The following is a 21,074-nucleotide window of genomic DNA, read 5'->3' as shown; positions in this document are numbered from 1 at the left end:
CTCCTCAGGCACCTATACTTATGCAGGCACACACACACACATACACACACACACACACACACATACACACATACACACACACACATACACACATACACACACACATACACACACACACATACACACATACATACACACACATACACACATATACACATACACACATACACACACATACACACATACACACATACACACACACACACACACACACACACACAGACAGAGAGAGAGAGTCACATTATTAAAAATAAATAACATGAAAAGAATTGCACGTCTGTGGATTGGGTCGTCCGACAGGGGGCAGGGAATCAGGTACCTGAAACTCCAGCATAGTCTTGCCCACGTTTGATTCCAGCATGTAGTGATAGGCTCCGACACTCGTGCTGGGGTCGTCCGCATCATCTAAAGTGCCCTTGGGAAGGAAAGCAGACAAACCATCACCAACAGTCCCTCACCTTCTGTGAAGGGTGGGGACCCAGTCCTATTATTGATCTAACGGTGTTGACACATTGTTGCTCTTTGATAAGGTATTTAACCTCACAATGACTCAAGTAAAGTGTGTCAGCGTGGATGCGTCTTTTGCTTAAAATGGTAGCACATTGTATAACTGCTGAGAGAATAATAATCCCAAAGCAAGAATTCCTGTATTTGTTTAAGGATTTCTTGACAGTGGTGCACTAATACTTGTGTGTCTGCTCTTCATGGCTTACTGAAGTTTTGTGACATTGACCTTACCCTGGGTTCAGTGATAACCAGGCCAGACTGTATAATAGAGATTGAAACAACTGTGCAGTTGTATGGCCCATTCCTTTTCTCCTGCCATGGCTCTTAAAGGACAGTTTTTACAGTAAGCTGCTATTGGCAACGTGGGTGTTGGTTTGTATTTGCACTGTCAGACCACTTAATCTTTAAGAAGCAAGGTAGGTGAAAGGTAGATACAAAACTCTCTTTCAGCTTGGTTGAGGGGAACAGTGCTAAGCAGCAAACAGAAGCTCTGGGATGGCATTCAGGACTTCTTATCCCACGGCCGTGGACTCCCAGGATGGTCGGCAATAGCAACGTTGTGAGACTGAACAAACAACTGTCAGCATCAGACAGCAGCAAATGTATAACATTGAATGCAATAACATTAACACACTGCTCCTGAAATATTTATGTTGGCCTTTTAAATATCCTAGGGGAAATCCACCCAGAAGCCTGTAATCCATATATATTCTCTCTTTTTAGAAATTTCCATGAAAAATGACAAATTACATTTACATTGAGCGCCCTTTCCTGCTTCTAAGTAAATTCCACATGTATATAAATCAGGCATTATTTTCCTTACTTCTCTTCCTCAAAGGCACTTGAAATTTACAGGGCCCGAAAATAAAAGCTTCCTTTTATCTTCAAACCAGATCCAGTGCAGAACTCTCTACCTTCTCCCAGCCAGGCTGCAAGCCCTACTGCCCTGCTATCACGTCTCTTCTCTAAGTGATGAGAGAGTTTATAAGGGGAACCGGTCACTGATAATCTGATCATCTTCTATAGCAGCAGCTGCCCCTGTAAAGACAGAGCCTATCAGTTCAGCTCAGAAGGCAAAAAACGGGTGGTGCTGGGGGTTCACAATGGCCTTTAATCCCAGCACTGAGGAGGCAGAAGCAGCCAGATTTCTGTGAGTTCAAGGTCAGCCAGAACTACTTAGCAAAACCCTTTTCTCAGAGGATGGGGGAGGAGGAGGAGAAGAAGGAGGAGGAAGAAGAGGAAGTAGAATAAGAAGAGGAGGAAGAAGAGGAAGAGGAAGAAGAAGTGGAGGAGGAGAAGGAAAGAAGAGAAGACTGTGGGGGAGGAGAGAAGAGGAAAGAGAAGAGGAGAGGGAGGGGGATGGGGAAGAGAAACAGGAGAAAAGTGACAAAGTTTGCTCTTGTATGATTCAAACTCTTGTCCTTGAGCACAAACCCCTGCTATAGGCAGGGTCCAGGTTTTCTCTGTGGCTTACAATTGGCGAAATTGGGCAGGAACCCTCAATCACTCATTGGACAAGTAAATATCCAGCCCTGGATTGCTGAGAAACATCCCTTTAAATTTCTAAGACACATTTTGTTTGCATTTTCATATCAAAGCATTTAATTGTATCACAGAAAGGTTCAGAGCTTATCAAAATATATATGTAAACTGCTAGGAGCCGTGATTATTCTTATACATAGGGCTGTCTAAGCAGTCCACAGTTTCTCAACACTATGAATTGCAAGGCTGCACACTGGCTGGAGAATTAGGATTTACAGGTAGGATTTCAAATAATTAGCATAATTAAGTTTGGGGAAATATAAAACTAGTTTATCACTAGATTGTAAATCATTCTTCAATTGCATACATTCTTGGACCATGAGAATGTCTATATTCCTCAAAAAGCAAACACTGAAATCCTGTGGCCATGTGATCCTTCTCAGCCTGCAACTTGATTGGTTTTGATCCTGGGGTGTCAAGAGTACTAGCAAGGCACACAATGGGGAGCCAGCACCACCTTCAGGATTTCCAACCTGAGGATTTACTTTGCTGAGCATTAATGAGTCAATGGGCAAAATTTTAACCTGTGCATTGTTGAAATGAGGACTGTGGTTACTTTAGTGTTTCCCAAGATCCAAATGCCCTCGGGTTCTCATAGTGGACATGTCTCGCCTCCCCCTCATACTCACACTGGTGGAGGCTACTGCTTCCTGGACACTCTCCACGATAAACTCCTTGGTGATCCTTCGGGAGGGCAGCTCATTGAAGAGAGAGTTGATGAGCGCCACTTTAGCGGCATCCCTCCTGGCCTCAGCTCTGCTTAAGCAGCACTTGAGAAGGAAAGAGAAAGAGGCAGCTCGTTATTAAAGAGTCAGCATCTCCCGATTCCAACACCGCAGCAATGAGCCTCTCTGCATTTCTACTTACACGTTTGCATGGGTTCTGGATTCAGACTCTTGGTGTTCAACTCTAAGCCAAGTAAGCCTTTGAACTAATTAATTCTCTCTGTGTCTCAATGTCCTTCTTAGTCAAATAATAGTATCGTTGGAGTTGAAATTGATTAGCTGATATGGAAAAAGCACCAAGCATGACCGTGGCATGCGATACATTGTCACGCTCCATAAAAGTATGTCAGTATATATATTATACCATCATGATACTGGTAAGGATGTGTCTGTTAGTGCAAGGGTACCACAGTCAGTACATACTGCTTGTAACTTTTCCAGCATTTGTTCTTCACCTTTCTTCTGGCAATGGCATCCTGATTTTCTTGAGGATTGCCCTTTGCATTCTCATGTAGTTTGGCTGGGTTAGAGTTAGAGGTCACAGACAGCCCGTGCTAAGTAACTCGTTAAGTATTCTGTTTGTCGATCATACTGAGTGAGTTAACCCAGAAGCAGAAAGACTCACATGGTATGTACTCACTTGTAAGTGGACACTAGCCCAAAAGGCATGTCCCAGGAAAGTCTTCACTTACCAGGAGATTGGGATAGATGTGAGGACATCCTACTGGGACTCTAGGTAAGAGAAGTATGGGAGATGGGGGAAATAGAAGGATAGAAGGACCAGAGGACCTTAGAAACCTACAAGAAGAACAGCGTAACAGGTGGATCTGGGCTCAGGGGTGTCTGCTCAAACTATTGCATTAACCAAGGACAATACAAGTAGTAAACACCCACTCTGATCTAGCCAACAGACAGGACATTCTCCGCAGTTATGAGGAGAGCAGGTACTAACTCTGACATGAACTCTGGTGCCCCATATTTGATGACCTCTCCTTGGTGGGGAGCCCTGATGGCACTCAAAGAAAGAATAGGCAGGCTACCAAGATGAGACTTGATAGCCTGTGACCATAAAGTGGGGGAGGAGATCCCCCTTAATCATGGACCTAGGGGAGGGCAATAGAGTAGGGGTTGGAGGGAGGAGGAACGGGAGGATACAAGTGATGGGAGAACAATTGAGTTGTAATCTGAATAAATAAATAAATAATAATAAATTTTAAAATAGCAATACAAATGTCAAAAGAAGTATTTTTGTTTTGTTTTGTTTCAAGTTTGGCACAGTGACAAGTCCCTGTAATCCTAGCACTTTGAAGGCTGAAGTAGGAAGATAGTTATTTTAAGGCTCACCTAGGCTAGAGAGGGAGTTTGGGGCTTCAGCTAAGAGTACTTGCTTAGTATGCACAAGGGCCTGTATTTGAATCCCAATACTGTAAAATATTTTTCCAGTGCTTCCCATGTAATATCAGCCCCCTAACCCACCTCCTGTCCCTGAGTCCCTCGCTGTTCCCATGAGCTTGTCTGTATATCTTGCACCCGTTCTGTCCTCTCTGTCCTTTTTCTAATACTTAAAAGTTCCTATTCTTCAAGTTCTGCTTTGCCGTGGATGCCCAGAGAGTGGCAGAGCCCTGTAAGGACTAGAATGAGACACACGTTTAGAGCGTTTCAAGGTGTGATGACAATTCTCCAAGAGGCTCCTATGAACCCTGAGATATAGACACTAAGGCTTCTAGTGGGAAACTAGTCTCATGAAGAACACCTCAGCCCAAGTCAAGTCAGCGGGGCAGCTCAGGCTCTTTTTTTTTTTTTCCGAGACAAGGTTTCTCTGTGTAGCGCTGGCCATCCTGGACTCGCTTTGTAGACCAGGCTGGCCTCAAACTCACAGCGATCCACCTGCCTCTGCCTCCCGAGTGCTGGGGTTAAAGGCGTGTGCCACCACGCCCGGCTAGTCCACAGCTTTGGTAGCTGCTTTTCATCATACACAGCTTCTTCTCACTAAAATGTGAGGCTTTCAGAAACATAATGATGCCTGGTATGAAAGGAGAGGGACAGTAGCAAGGGTCACATCTCAGTTTTCAGTTTCACAGCCCCCACTTTCTTATTTCCCAAACATGAAAAACTCAGCACTTCTGTCCCCTGCTGAGCTTCCTGCCCTGTCCCCAGCACTCACGCCCTTGTATCATTTAGGAAATGGGGCCTAGTGGAATGAAGAGTTAAGTCATTAGAGACATGCCCCAGACGGAAATATAGGGACCCCCCCCGCACCTGATTTGCAACCACACATGCTCTCTGCTGTGATATTTTGATTCACTATGGGCCCCAAAACAGAACAGCCAACAGCTATGGGCTTTTTGAGGCCATATAGACATTTGAGACCATAAGCAAAAAATGAACTTTTATTCTTTTAAAGTAGATTCTCTCGGATATTTGGTATAGTAAAGAGGACACACTTTCAGTGAATAGAGCTAAAGCTTTAAAATACATGTAAAGAACTCTGTGTGTGTGTGTGCACATGTGCGTGTGCGTGTGCGTGTGCGTGTGTGTGTGTGTGTGTGTGGTACGTCATGTCTCTTTAGTGTTAGATGACAAGCAAGGCTTCTGTTATAGCTTTAGGGAGCAAGCCTTTCAAACTTCAGACATCTTCCAAGATTTAGATGACTTGTATTAAATCAGAGAGTTTCTGCACACGCAGTTTTATTTTGAGCTGTAGATTTGGCCGGGAAAATACAGGACCGTAAGATCTGAGTCATCGTCCTTTAGTGATGGCTAAACGCTGCCTCTTCCAGGAAGCTTTGCCCACCGCTCTCAAGCCAGGCAGAAGGCACTGGCCACACTGGAATGGAATTGTTTGCTGGCCTTTGCCTGCTGTCTCCTACCTGCCTGCCTTGACTGTTACAAAATCTTCTTTGTGTCCCCACCTTATTATGTAATTGTGATGTAATTTTCTTTACATCCCTGCCCTATTATGATTTACTGGATGAATAACAGACTAAAATATAGGATAATCAGTAACAAATCCATAAAATATCTGATAAAATGTGCAAGAAATTCTTTCAAGAATATATATATATATATATATATATATATATATATATATATATATTTCTTATCTTTAAAAAGTTTCATTCCTATATACTTTATATGGCATTGCAATCCAGCAATTTGAAAATGTATTAATCCTGGGCTAATATTCATAAATAGCTATTGTGCTTAGACTCTGATATGAGCATTTTTGCCATTGTATTGAATATGTTTACTATTCTTTGAAAACTCAGCTCCCTATTAAAGAGCAAAGGTTTTGCCAATATTACGCATCTGTAACAGCAGCTCATTTTAATAGCTTTACAAAATCTACAACAGAACTTTGGGATTTTAGAATGTAGGAAATAAAATTCAGATCAGAGCACTCTTAAGAAATATCTTTCTGTCCAAATAATAGAAATTTAAGCCAACTTTCAGAGAGAGGGAGAGAGAAAGAGAGATGTAGTAAACACTGTGTAGTTAAAAGAAGCTATCTACTTAAGTAAGAGCAGCTAAGTACTAGATCAAAGGCAGCATGTACATTTACAGCCGTATGGCACCGCCTCACAGATCAAAGCACAGGCAGGCAGGCAACAGACAGGGAAGCCAGACAAAGGTGGGAGACTCAGCTAATAACCGGATGTGAAATCAGACACCTGTCTTTACTTATTTTGTTGTTTTGGCATACTTTTTTTCCCTCTTCCAATAGGGAGAAAGTGTACCTGTTAATAAGTTCATAAAATAGAATCAGTTCTGAGCCATCAAAGAACTTGTCTTCCTGTTGTGCTTTCTATTTCTGAGAGACAACTACTTCAGAGTGCCAATAATGCTAGCCAGCTGCTTTCTGCTGAAACTACAAATCAAAGCCAGTAACCGATGCCTGTTTTGCTTTGGAGAGCTTTAAGGAGGACCTTTCACCCATAAGAGGTCGTACTTGGGCAAGTGATTTACCCATTGCAGTTTGCCTGGGGTGTCAAAATCATAACCTAGGTGCTCCTGTAAGAACAGTCACTTTCAGAATCACCACCAAACAATGGGAACCACTGTAAGAAAATAAAATATGGGCAAGTAACAGGGTATTTTTATTGTTTTTCCAAAGTGGTTATCAAGAACATCAGATAGGGTAAGAGAAGGACGATGCTATTTCAGAGCAGCTTCCTGCTAGAATTAGACTTCCCTGTATGTTTTCTTCTTGTTACTTTCCCATCAGACCTCAATGTAGACATAAGGTTATTGTGTAATTTAAACGCTGATTTCTGTAGCCAGTGTTGTATAAACACTGATCCCCAATCGTCCCCTTGTATGCCAATAAAGCAGCTTACAGCCAGTTGCTGAGCAGGAGAGAGAACAGGGCTGGACTTCCTCCCAGGTAGGGGAGGAGAAGTTAGAGAAGGAAATGAGGGCTTAAGCCACAGGCAGAGGACCAGAAAAAAAAATTAGGAGAAGGAGCTGGATGTGCAATGTGCAAGTATTTCTGGGATGTACTCTGGGAGGAAGCCAAATTAGCCTAGAGTATTAAGAATAGATTAATAACTGCTTAGTTCTTGTGCTTTGAAGCTTACTATTAAACAAATACAAGAGAGTCTTCATTATTTGTGTGAAAACCAGGTTCGGAGAGAAACTAAGAGAAATGAAAACAGTTATATAAAAATAACCTTCAACAACTCATCACAAACACAGATCTGTAACTGTGCCTCATGTGTTTACCATGCTTACTTGCTAATACACAGAGACAGCTTCCATCTTCTGCACTTTGTGGAGGTTCTGAGCTTGAATATTCAACAGTCAAAATCTTTAGCGAAGTCAGCTGTGGACTTCTTAGCCATGTGGAAGTGGACGCTTTGTGAGTGGCCAGAAGACCCCACTTAGGTGTTTGTTTTGTTACTTCGCTGCCTTTTATTTGTTGGCAGATTGTAAAGCATTACAATCAGGAATGCCCTCTAAAACTAAAGGAAAACAAGTACAAACTCTCCCCTCTGGTAACCCACCCTTCCACAAAAAACACAGATTGTGGTATTGGTTGTGAAAGCCATTTTAAAAGCATGGTAGGCTTAAAAAAAAAAAAAAAGCTCTCAGCGATCCATCCATTTTCCCAGAATTCATATCTTCACTCCAGTGTTAGTCAATGGAACATGGCAGAAGTGACTATATTTTTTTAATATTGGTTCATTAAAAAAAAACCTGTGGTTTCCAACTTTGTCCTGTTTGTATTTTCTCTGATTACCTGCATGAAGAAAAGTTGGGTGATACATGTGAGTAGCCCTGTGGAAAGGCACATATGGCCACAGGAAAAAGAAGCCTATGTCAATAGCCACTTTGGTGAGTCTGGAAGGAGACCTAGTCTGACCTTCAGATGACAGTGTCTCATTTGACAGCCTGGCTGGCACCTCCAGCAGACAGTGGGACAGAAATGCCCAGATAATTAATTCCAGGATCCTGAACATGTTTGTAGATTTTGAGGCAATTTGTTATGCAGCAAAAGATAACCACTACAGAGGCATTGCTTGCTTCAGATAATTAAGAATTTTCTTAGCACACTATTGGGGAAAGCTCAATAGCAGAGATCTCATAGCTGAGTGTCTTGGCAATGTGCAAAATATTTTATGATTAGTATCATGTCTAGTTATTACAACAGCCCTATGAGGTTGGTTTTGTTATTATCCTTATTTAGCAAAGGTTATGTGTCCTAAAGTCATCTGACTTAAGAAGTAAACAAATAAAGATTCTCCCTCAAGTAAATCTGACCAGTAGGTTATTTTGTACTTCATAGAAAGGCTAACTCAAATTTAGCTAAGATCACCTTAGCTTAATTCCTTAAACCCATGTAGTACTCTAGACAGATTTTTCACTTGATATTCCATGGATCACTTTGACAGAAGATTCCAAACTTGACTTTACTTAAAAGAAAAAAAGTGAAGAAAATGATATACATTGTAACAAAAATCTAGCTCATTTGGGGGGAGGGGCAATGTGCTGACGGTCACCTTAATGTCTTCTTTTCTGTCCTCTGCTTTTCTGGACTGCAGGGAAGGCAGAGACAGAAGGGTCAGCCATGGCTTGACCAGAGAACATGAAACACTGTCTCTGCTGGATAGCATCAGACAAGCAGTTTCACCTGCTGAGCCATTGTGCTGGCTGGCCTTTCACCTTATCTATCTATCATCTATCTATCTATCTATCTATCTATCTATCTATCTATCTATCTATCTATCTATTGTTGGACAGGCTCTTTCACTGATCTCATGACCAATTAGTTAGCTTGGCTCGCTAGTGAGCTCAAGGACCCCTTGCTGGGATCATAGGCACATGTCTCTATGCCTGGCTTTTTTTAAAATGTGGGTCCTGGGTGATCAAACTCATAACCTGGTGCTTATGCAGCAAACTCTTTATCAACTGATCGGCATTTTAATAATCATTCCAGGTGATTCTGAAGTCCTGTTCTTACAAAAAATGCTAATTCAGCCTGTTTCTGCCTGTCTCGTTTCTAATTGGTAGAGATAGAGGCAGGTTTTATAGGGCCTGGGACTTACAAATATTTTATGAACTTTATTTAAGAAAAGCAGCATAAAATTCCAAGTAAAATATATTTCGGTTGTCCTATGTAGAAGCTTCTTTCTCTTCTTTTATGAATGTAGAATAGTGCTAGTTTCTCAATGGAGGAACTTTTCTATCTAAGAATCAGTCAGCACCATAGCCTGGCTAAAGAATTCTTTGACAGCCCTTCTAAAGGTTACCGGCTTTTCTAAATTACGTTGAAGTTCTGCTTTCCTTCTCAGGGGTTTCCATTTCTTCTGTGGCAAACAGCACAATGTCAAGATACGATTAAGATTAATTTGTAGGTTGTCCACAAATCAAATGAAAGCCAGTCAGTGGTTTTGTTTTGTTTTAGAATGCAAAGAGGTTCTTAAAATAACTTAGATAAAATTTGGTAATCATAGGCAAATTTTAAGTAGAAGTGCCTAAAAAGAAATTAGCATCATTTTTAATAATTTATGGAACATTTAAAACCTGTTTGTAGGCTTGTTCCTTCCAGGACATCTTCACAGTCTGACACAATTCAGAATGGAGAGTAACTTTCCTAGTATCTATCAGTGGATTAATTTCCATCCATAACTTGTTTTAGAAAGGAAGCAGCATGCATGTGTTGACTCTCCCACTTTTATACCCAAGATTTTATTGAACATATATCCTACCTGTGGCAGGTTCTGTTGGAAAGCATGTGGAAAGACGTCAAGTCCGTATTAGCCGACTTCCTAAAATCACTCATCTCTGTTCTTTAAAGATTAAGAAAAATGTTCTTCTGATCTGAAATCTATAGAGCCAAACTAAGCACACTCCGTGTGTGTGAATGCCAGCTGAGGAGCTGCAAAGGCACAGCAAGCGAGGCTTCTGAATAACTGTAATGTGTCGGCAAATTCACAGACTGTAAGGATATGAGACCTCAAGTTAAAGATGCATCTTTGCTGGGGTTAAGGACAAAGCAATGATATTTAGGAACGACTCTCTCAACAGTAGAGTGTACCCAAGGGGCTCTCCCGCACTAAGATCTTACAAGTGAAGAAACAAACTGACTGTGAGAGGTGAGAATTTTTGTTCTAATCTTAAATGTTTTAATGTCTGTCTTTCAAGTGGTCGAGAATATTTTGCCTTTGCAACCTGTAGTCCGAGTTTCTGCAAGTGACTTTCAGAGTTTGTGTGTATGGCCTGTGGGCTCTGGTCAGTGTCACCAACACCTCAGCTTCATCCTGAGTGAGCAAGCCTTCAACAAAAAGAATTCCACAAGCCAGGCCCTGCTGCCTTCAGGTCAGAGCATGAGTATTCGCATGTGTTCCGATGCATTTGGTTGTGGATGTGTTAGCATCTGCCCCTTCCAGATGGTAATGCGAAAAGGGCAACCTTTGAGCCTCCATCACTCAGGTTAATATCATCTCTGTAGGTTAGGCCAGAGGCAAGTGTGTAGGACAATTCAGAGCTCTGTGTGCACTAAGAGCAGGGGTTTTACTAGGCATGGGGGGAGGGGGCTGGTTTGAGAGTCCAGAGTTCAGGGAAAAAAAATCACAAATTCCTGTCAACTTAGAGGAATATTTCAGGCATATGGCGGGTCAGAATGTTATTTTCATAATATAAACCACCTGCCCCCCCCCTCATTTACCTCTGCTTGAAACGCTATTCTACACATGTACCCAGACCAGTCCCTGGTAACCATTATAATTTTAAATTGTACTGTGCTCCTTTAGGATTCTCCCTCCCTCCCTCCCTCCCTCCCTCCCTCCCTCCCTCCCTCCCCGCTTCCTCTTTCCCTCCCTCTCTCCCAGCCTTTCTTCCTTTTTTTTTTATTTTCTCCCTTCATCTTTTTCCTTTTTATCAAGTTAAAGTGAAGACAAGATGAACTAATCAAAGCGCAAATTTTTGGCTTATTTGGAGGCTAGAGAGATAGATGGCTCAGCACTTAGGAGCCCTTACCGCTCTTCCAGACGACCAATGTTTGGTTCCTATCACTACCATCAGATGGCTCACAACCACGTGCAAACTCTAGTTCCAGGGGACCCAACACTCGATTCTGACCTCAGAGGGCCCCTGCTCACACAGCACACACCCACACAGCACACACCCATACAGACACACGCACATACACTTAGATAAAAAGAGTTTAATTTTTGTTGTTGTTGTTTTGAGACAGGGTTTCTCTGTGTAGCCTTGGCTCACTTTGTAGACCAGGCTGGCCTTGAACTCACAGAGATCCATCTGCCTTTGCTTCCCAGAAACAATTGGCTTATTTCATTATAGTAGTTTTGGTGTACATGGTTTACATGAGAGGGATGGGAGGAGGTCATGGAGAGAATTCAATCTTCCCTGCTCAGCAACTTAGTGAGACAGTGGCCATCTTCCCACAGTGTATTGCAAGGGCTAGGAGACTCCTGCGGAGATACCCTGACATCCCTGTTGGACCATGGGGCCTTCTCTAAGCTTTCCTTTCTCTGTATGCGACTATTCTCCCTGGAGGTGAACATCTCTCTGTTCAGTTTGTTTAATAAGAAAAGAAGCAGATTGGAACTAAGGAAAAATGCAAAGGAATAAAGGGTTTTATTAAAATAATACACACTTCCAAGCTACATACAAGTAGTTAAGTCTGAGGATTAGCTGGCATGCCTCTCAAATGCAATGGGGTCATGACTAACCCTCCTATCTTTGTGTCTCATTAGTTAGGACAGGATGTTTTTCTGTGCAGATTTCCACCAGGAAATGCATACTTAGTGTGTGGGTGCATCGGAGCCTAGTACCAAAGACAGGAAAAAAGCCAACAATTCTTTCAGACAGAAATATTTAGGATTAAAGCAGCATAGATGTAGGACAATAGTCTTGATTTTATGGCAGGACCTGCACTTCTCTGCGGAGAGTGGAATGTGACAGCAAGGGCTTATGTGATTACTAGCAAAAAAGCATTGCAGTTCTGTTTACAGTATGTGAGTTATCAAATATTCTCCCATTCGTGGAGGAGAAAATTCTTAGTTTTATAAGCTGAGTTTTATGGTGATTTAGATATGTCTTTACTTTCTTGGGTTTTGAGAAGACTCAAGCAATTTATCAAAGTATAAAACATGTTTTTGTGCCTGATTATACAGGCAAAGCATGCTTACCACCTTAAGTAAAAGAAATACGCCAGGTGTGGTGGCGCACACCTTTAATCCCAGCACTTGGGAGGCAGAGGCAGGCTGATTGCTGTGAGTTCGAGGCCAGCCTGGTCTACACAGCAAGTCCAGGACAACCACCTGGGCTACCCAGAGAAACTCTGTCCCAAAAAACAAAACAAACAAACAAACAAAAAAAAAAAGTAAGAAAGAAAGAAGAAGAAGAAGAAGAAGAAAAAAAGAAATTCCATACAGCATTTCACTTTTCCTTGTACTCAGTATAATCTTTGTAAAAGTAGTTTTCTTAGGCATTTTCATAAGGAATGACTTTGAAAAGCAGAGTGGCAAAATAATTAAAGTCCAGAGATGAAGAGAAAGAGCCTTGCAAGGACAGACCTGCTTCAAGTGGTCTCTCTTGGGCTCCCTATTGTACAGCCCATTGTATAACACCAGACATGAGTTAAACACGGGGCGAGGGAACCAATCAAGAGCCTGCTGGTAGAAATACCAAATATTTCAACCTCACGTACCTGGCATTATACGGCTAGTCTAAATCACACTGTAGCCTTGAACACCTATGCTTATTTTCTATGTAACACTTTTAACAATAGCCCCCAAATAGTTAAGAAAGATATACTACCATAATAAGTTAAACATTCTATATTTCAAATATATAAAACTATCGCATCAGTATTTCCATTTTTCTTTAATCATATTTACATATGTAAATAATTACATAGTATAGTACTATATGTAAGGGAAATTTTGCTTTTACTAAAGATAAGAATGTAATCCCTCATTCCAAATTATCCTAGCCAATTCTATACAGAAGACCACATGATGGCCTTTTAAAAAAATCAAAAATGTTTAAAATAAAAATATAAAATAACATACTTGAGTTTTCTTTTGGGTTTAGGAAAAAAACCCAACTGCTGGAACAGTGGGTAGGATTCCTTCTGAATTCATGGCGGGGCTGGAAGATGAGCTGGGGCCTTTTTTGTTTCTATGGTAAAATGTGGGAAATGCTGCTGGCTTCCATGGTTGTGATGTGTGGCTACGGGAGGATTAACTGCCTAGACCCTCCACCCCCACAAGTGGGATAATGAAAATATGCTCAGAATGCACGAATCTCTATTTAATGCTTATAATATTTGATGTTTTCTTCGATTAAAAGAAACAATGTTGATGTGTTCCAGCATAACTTCTTGGGGAAAGTTTTGTATCCATATAGGTTATTTTGTTTATTGTTTAGATATTTGAGAACAACACCGTATTTTCACTTCTCTTTTTCTATACTGTAGTAATGTATGAAGGTCTGATCTAAAGGCAGGACTACAGTGATTGCTCTCTCTCGCTCTCTCTCCATCCTGCCCCTATTTATTTGGATTTTTGTTGAGGGAGGACTATGGTGTCAAGATCAACTGAAAATTTCTTAATTGGCCTCATGGACACAAGCTTCCCGTTTACTCCAATGAGAGGTGCTTTGCATAAAAAACAGTGTTAGCTTTTGTCCATCAAAGCCTTGGAAGGCTTCTCTTTTACTGGTCAGAGAACTAAAGATTATTCTGAATACCACTATTTTAAAGAAATGAATGAGTGTAATTTCTTACAGCTTTCATGAGATTAGTTCTTTAAGTGCAGCCCGTACTCCACTTTAAGTGTTTCCCACATTACTTGGCACCACTCAAGGTGATGTCCATGGCGTAGCAAGAAGCCTACTCTGGCGTAATGGCTTCTCCATGCTTCAGCTTGTGGTCTTGGCATTAATAATCCATCACTAGATGATTTGCTATGCACATGGGTGGCATTTGGTTATGAGAAAATGCACAGAAGAACAAAGTGTATAGGCCAGCTGTTGGCAAAACATAGTTAAATGTTATATGGTGAAAAAAGCATTTTAGATGGTTTTTGAACTGAAAAAGAAAATGTGTAAGATATCATCATTAGAGAAATTTTCAGTCCTCTATTCTTTTCTAATATTTTGGAGGGACAAATAGATTAAGGGGCTAGATTGGATTGCCAGCCACCCAAACACTGTTCCAAATGTATTCGATTCAGGAAGTTCTGGATCTATTAAAGCAAAGATATTAACAATCCCCCCGAGAGCCTTAAACTATGGCGACTTAAACATAAGGAAGCAGAGACCTCGAGATGATCAGAGAAGTCACACAGAGCCTCCCTGCTGATGGATTTCACTTTTATTTTTTTAAGGCCACAAAGAGGATGTTGGATCCACCACCTAAGGGAAGTCCTATCATCTGAGTCAAAATTTATGATACAAGAAGGAAAGTCACAGTTCTCATGGTAGTTAAAACAAAAACGAGAGCACTAGAAATTTTAGACGCATGTCATATATATATATATTTTATACGACAAATGCATTCCATTTTAGATAGATTATAATAAGTGCTTTTATTGACTGTAACACACAATGCAAGCCTGGGTATAAGTATACCCATCATTGGTTATTCATGGTCATAAAACCCAGAGAGAATGAAGGGGTCATAGACGAATTATTTCACATTGATCTACTTTCAGTACTTTAACCATAGGTATAAACAAGACAGTGTTGGCTCACTTCAGGGGTACTGAGCCTTTGTAGTGGGATGTCTTTGCAGATTATTGGTTATATACAAGAATAATGACAAAGTTATTGTTGGGTTTTGTTATTCATTCCTTTGGGTATTGATTCAACAAAGTGTATTAGGCTGTTACTATGTGAAGCAGTAGTGCTTAAGCTTATGAGGGATGTAAGGATATGGGCCCCTCCCTGGGGTGTGTGTGTTTTATTACAGAGACACACGCACGGGTTAGACACTAATAGAGAAGAAGCACATAACTGCTTTGGGAAATCTGAAAAGGTAGATTGTTTCAGTGGAAGACACAGAGGATATACATTCTTGTCTATACATTCTTGTGAGGAGACCTAGAAGGTGGGGCAGGGTCACTGAAGAGTGGGTCTCACCGTGAGTATGGGGATGACTAGAAGAGATGGAGACATGGGTGGGGGTTGGGGTGAGGCCAAAAAGGGAGGGGAGCTGGAGCCAGCCGAACAGGCGTTTGCCGCGGAGGGACTTAGACTGACAGTTCTCTCTAGCCAAGCTTTTTCTTTGGAAATAGTTTTAGAGAGGAGTTATAAAGATAATATAGCTTCCTACTAGCCAGAAGATGGTGGGGTTTTTTAAATGTTTTAAATGTATTTATTTGTGTGGGGTGTGTGTGTGTGTGTGTGTGTGTGTGTGTGTGTGTGTGTGTGTGTAGGGGCCCTAAGAGGCCAGAGACAACAGACCCCCTTGGAGATGGGATTATAAGTGATCGTGAGCAACTTGATTAGGGTGTTCAGAATTGAACTTATGCCATTTGTAATAGGCATTTCTACAGACCCTTTATGCGTTTTTAACATAATGATATTTTTTTAGTATGCTTGTATTACACTCCTATGAGTGTATGACTTGTCTCTTAAGTAGTGAGAAACATCTCTTAAAATTTTTACTTTGTTTTTTATTAGTCAGAAATTTCAAAGATGTCTTTCTTATTTATCTTTTCAATGAACTATGTATTTTGTTAACCAAGTTTGCTATATTTTGATCGATTTTGATGTCAGTGACCTTAAAGTTTTCCCAAAAGCCACCTGTATACTCAATATATTCAATAAAATTTAAAAAACCAGATTAATGGACAAATGCAGCATCAAACAATTCTTCAGCACACCTGTTAAACAGAGTGCACTACTCACTGACTCTGACCACGGTTTCCAGAGTTTGCTCCTGCCTCGTCATCCCTGACCAATGGCTAAAGATAAAACTGAGCGTTCCTCCCAACGTCGCAGCTGCCAGCCTCTGTCCTTCTCTGTTCTCTGGCAACCATGCTATGCAGCAGCTCCACCCCACAGATGTTCGGGACTCTGTTCCTGGAGCTGTCGGTCTTAGCCTCGCTTAGTTATAAAGCATCTTCACATTGCCACAAGAGCAGTCTTTCAGAAACACACCTGAATATATTGTTCACACTCAGGGTTTTGATCTTACTTGGTATAGAATCTATATTCCTTTGTAAAATGTGATGGCCAGGTATCTAAATGTAATCTTCCATGAGTCTTTTCCAAGCTTACACTTTGATAATCCTGAAAGTGTTTGTGGTTCCCTCTTTTGGTGTGCTTTTGCACGCACCATTCTTTATACTGAGGACACTTTATCTTTCCCAGCTGGCTAAGATACCTTCAACCATATACCTCAGCTTCAATTTACATCCCCCAATAATCTCCAACATCTACACAGCATGGGTTTGTTAGTCTGTTTGTTTATTAAATTATACTTTTTTGGGGGTCAGTGGGGAGGCTTAGCTGGTAAAGGTGCTTGCTGCCAAAACTGATGACCTGAGTTTGAGCCCCAGGCCCCACATGATGGAAGGAGACAACTGACTCCCACCAGCTGTTCTCTGACTTTCACACAAGCAGCACGGCACAGTGAGAACACACACACACACAGAGACACACACATACAGACAAACACACACACACACACACACACACATACACACAGACATACACACACACACACACACACTATTTTGAAAGTTTTAAAAGCTTGAAAACACTGTACCCTTCTCTCATTACACAAAGCATTTGAGACAGTTAAAGCAGATATACCAAGCAATGATACAAAGTGGAGTGAAATAATTAATTCAAAGGGAGAATTTAAGTAGAAATAAAAATAACACCAGGTATGAGGATAGCTTTAAAGGTGTTGAGTTCTGTACACATACATGATAAATATATATACACTGACATTTTTCAGCCAGGCTTCTTAGCTGCCAAGGCTCAGAAAGAAACGTGGCTGTATACGCTTTTTCATGTTAGTGAAGCCGCAGTGTTAGTCCCTGAATGAGAGATGGTTTACTGCATTTAAGGAGAACTTGTAAAGAGGACCGGTAATTTTAGAAGCTCCCTTGCTTGTGCTTGCAGTGACCCTTAGATATAACTCCATAATTACCATAACTTAAAAAAAATATTGATTTCCTAAGGGTATGGAACACATCCTCAGCCTGCTTGATGTTTCCCAGAGACTCACTGGATAACCAGATGTTGAGTATAATGTAGGCAAATCTGTTGCCTAGGAGCATTTAGAAATATGCCTACATCTACACATAAAGAGAGAAGAGTATCACCAAGTGGATGAGGGTTATAATACCTGGAAAGCCTGCAGTGTAGCACATATGTCATGCTAAATGTACTTGCTATGATTTCTGGCTAATCCTGTGGGTATTTCCTATCTCAAAGCTTGGAAAATTGGAAGCATTAATAAGTCTTCCAAGGGGTTACAAGTAGGCAGAGGTGGGGCCTGCAGTACACGTAGGTACTTGGTCTCAGCACTCAACTCTCTGCTGTTGGTCTATGCCTTGGTGTAAAGTAGACTGATTACATTGACTTAAGTTTTTTTTATTTTAATATTTACTTAGTTAGTGGTTAGTTTTGAGACAGGGTTTCATTATGTAGCCCTAGTTTAGAACTCTATGTGTAAATCAGGCTGGCTTTGGACTTATAGAGCTCCACCTGTCTCTGCCTCCTGAGTGCTAGATTAAAGTCATGTGCCACAAGGATGGTCAAATTGACAAATACTTAATCACAACAAAGTCATGGTAGTGCAGCTTTTCAACTGATAAAAAAAAGCCATAGTGGAAAGCTTTGTAACTATTTTCTAGTTTTATACATTTTACTCCAGAATATTTTTGAGGTAAAAAGCAACAGGTATTTGGAAATGAAATGCTATGCTATAAAATTCATTTTCTGTAGGAAAGTATCAGGGCACATCACAATGTAAACCTCTTCCTTCTTTCTTTTTTAAATTGGGGCTGATTTTTCTAGTATATGTGATAGGATATGATTCAGTTTTATCTGCTATATCTAAAAAAAAACCTTATAGCTATTTTGTGAGAGGGCAACTCTGCTCGGTTACCGTTTGATAACAAGGGGCTATAGCTGCTCCTACCTGAAAGTTGCCGAAGCAGCTCCCTCCAGGGAGAGTCACGTAGCTCACAAAGGGAGGTCCAGAGGACGGCGTTGACTCATAGACCACCAGGCCCTCACTGGACAGCGTGGCTCTCTGCTGCTGCTTGCTTTCCCAAAATTCTTGTAACATTGACACAACATTCACTGCAAAAGACAAGAAATAGTGTCAGTTATAAGAGAGGACGTACACTGGTAGGAACCAACTGCTTGTGGCTGGATTTTGCAGCACGGCAGTAGTCATTTAAACAGAATATGTACACCATGGCGGCTGCTTTCAACTGTGAAGACACTTTAGTTAAGTATATCTAGAGAATGTTAAGAAATATAACTTTAACACACGTTTGTATTTTCTTTATGAATTACAGAGAGTATGTGTGGGCATGTGCATGTATTGGCATCTTTATAAAGCACAGAGGGCAGCTTTAGGGCTCTCTCCTTCTATCGTGTGGTACTCAGGAATCAAATTCAGGTTGTCAGGTTTGGTGACTGAGCCATCTGACTGGCCTATGTGTATGTTTCACAATAATAAGACTCAGGTGGTTTTAATACTCAGTTCTAATGAGGTTGTAGTATATCAAATTTATTTTATAAATTATATTAATATCAAAATTTTAAATCTGACCAGTCAACTCTGAAATTTTGCCTTGGTAGATTTTTCCAGGCCTGTGATTATGTATAGGCCATATCCAATTTCTTAGACTCAAACTTGAAAAGAGAAAGCCACACTGTGAAGTAGAGATGTAAGCAATGTAACATTAATCTGGGCTCACAATTCATATGACTTAAGAAACATTCAGAAAGGAGAAAACTCTTGTGTTCTCTCTACACCAATCTAAAGGAAAGTCAAAGGCAATTGTCAAACAAGCAAGAGGCTGGAAAAAGTCATGCGTGAAAGTAATAGCACAGAGCCTTGTGGAGACAAAGTCCGCTAGGTGATTTTTAGAAAACGCAGGAATGGCTAGAGCCATGTGTTTTAGATTAAATGACCTGTGATAGCCTGCAGAGGTTCCAGATCAAATTAGGCTGGTTTGTTTATCCTGTACTGCAAATTAAATTGGGGAAATTAACAAGGATAATAGAATTGTGGAGTCGAAAGTGACCTTATGAGTCATGTCAGCGAAGCTTTGCCTGATCCAGGAATCCCTTGCCAGCCCTGCCGCCGGAACAGCTGTCAGTCTGGCCTGTACCTGCATTAGCCACACTCAACGCAGACATCTTCAATTGCTGATGTTTCTATGGAAAAGTGAGCTGCAGTCTGCTTTCTTTTAAGGGTAATGCAAGGGGTCCACCTTTCTTTCTAGAAGGTAACACTGGATATCTGTCAGTGTTGCTCATGGGGTATTTGCTCACTTTTGTGTGTGACTGGGACAAAGGGTTCCCTTGAAGTATCGTATAGTCTTTATGGTTGGGGCTGGGGATGTGGCCAAAACATACGCATTTAGAGGCAACAGTCCAAGACTTTTGTTGGAAATTCTCTTCTTTTAATGTGTGTGTTAGAGAAATAGGAGGTAGGTGCAGTGCTGTCCAGTCAAGAAAGAAAAATGGCTTGAGAGGAAAGTGAATACAGAGAAAGGCAGCACAGTAGACAGGACAGCAAATGCTGCTGGAACAGCCTGAGCACCTTGATCCACCTTTGCACAACCCAGGCTCCTTGCTTTACAGCGAGTTATCTGAAACAATTAATCTGCTTTTCTCTTAAGCCCCCTTTGAACTGCTTTCTCTTACTTGCAATTTAAAGTGCAGCAGCCCAGGGAATGTGGGTTTGCTCAGTGGCAGCCTGCTTGCCTGGCAAGGTGAGGCCCTGGGGTTTTGCCACAGAGTTTGGTCTAACAGGGAGAGCACCATTCTCCCACAGCTCTGAGCTGGTCCTGGGACTACAGGCATTTATACCTTCTCCTTACATTCCTGATAAGCTCCTGGTGTTCAAGAAAAGTTCCAGAGATTCCCCAAGGAATTGGATACCTTTCTATCTTAAAAAAAAAAAAACTGGTTTAGTATTTAAGTGTTCTGGAAATATTTAGAAAAAGTAAGCTTAACACAGGAAATGTAGATTAATATATATGGAGGGGATTAAATTGAGGATTGGTGAATATGGAACTTTTAATTCATTTGCAAATTTAAAATAGGGTTTTATACTAGTTGATAAAACCCAAAGTAGAAATTAACTGTTTTTATATGTTCAGCTGTTCTTTGCCCACATCCTTTGCTGTCTTCCAGTTCTGAGAAGACAAAGATTTGCGAAGAATCTAGTTTATGTCTTTACGTGCAATTGAGCCACTGAATTCATCAAAAGATGCTCTGAAGCCTGAAGCCTCAAGCCTGAAGTGGAAACCAGCAGCCTTTCGGTCTACTAGTCATCAGAGCCTATTACCATCCCCTTCTCAGTTCGTCTGCAAATGAGATTACCCTTCTGATTAGGGTAGGGAATGGAAGGCTCACGATTATCTAGGTAACACACACACACACACACACACACACACACACACACACACACACACACACACACACGAATTTTGGCCCACATAAACAAATTACTTGAGCGAAAGAGTTTGAAAACAAAGATTTAGCTTTCTGCATGAGCAAAATGAACATCTTTCAACCTTTTCGTTATGTAACCGCAGAAGATTCCTTTGATAGCACTAGAGATGTCAT

The 21,074-nt window shown here is 41.0% G+C and overlaps 1 protein-coding gene across 1 annotated transcript in view; it reads right to left on the bottom strand.

Annotated features, from left to right (window-relative positions):
• Positions 1-21,074, bottom strand: part of LIX1 (limb and CNS expressed 1) — a 54,937-nt gene that overhangs the window by 12,837 nt on the left and 21,026 nt on the right. Inside the window, exons 2-4 of the mRNA XM_084777809.1 lie at positions 18,403-18,566; positions 2,679-2,819; positions 320-415 (exon numbers count right to left, since the gene is read on the bottom strand). Of these exons, the coding sequence (XP_084633935.1) occupies positions 320-415; positions 2,679-2,819; positions 18,403-18,566 (401 nt within the window). The remainder of the gene's footprint in view (positions 1-319; positions 416-2,678; positions 2,820-18,402; positions 18,567-21,074) is intronic.

The sequence above is a fragment of the Acomys minous genome, assembly GCF_964271855.1.
Source record: "Acomys minous genome assembly, chromosome: 3".
NCBI classification, from domain to species: Eukaryota; Metazoa; Chordata; class Mammalia; order Rodentia; family Muridae; genus Acomys; species Acomys minous.
This window is presented reverse-complemented; position numbering and strand designations above follow the sequence as displayed.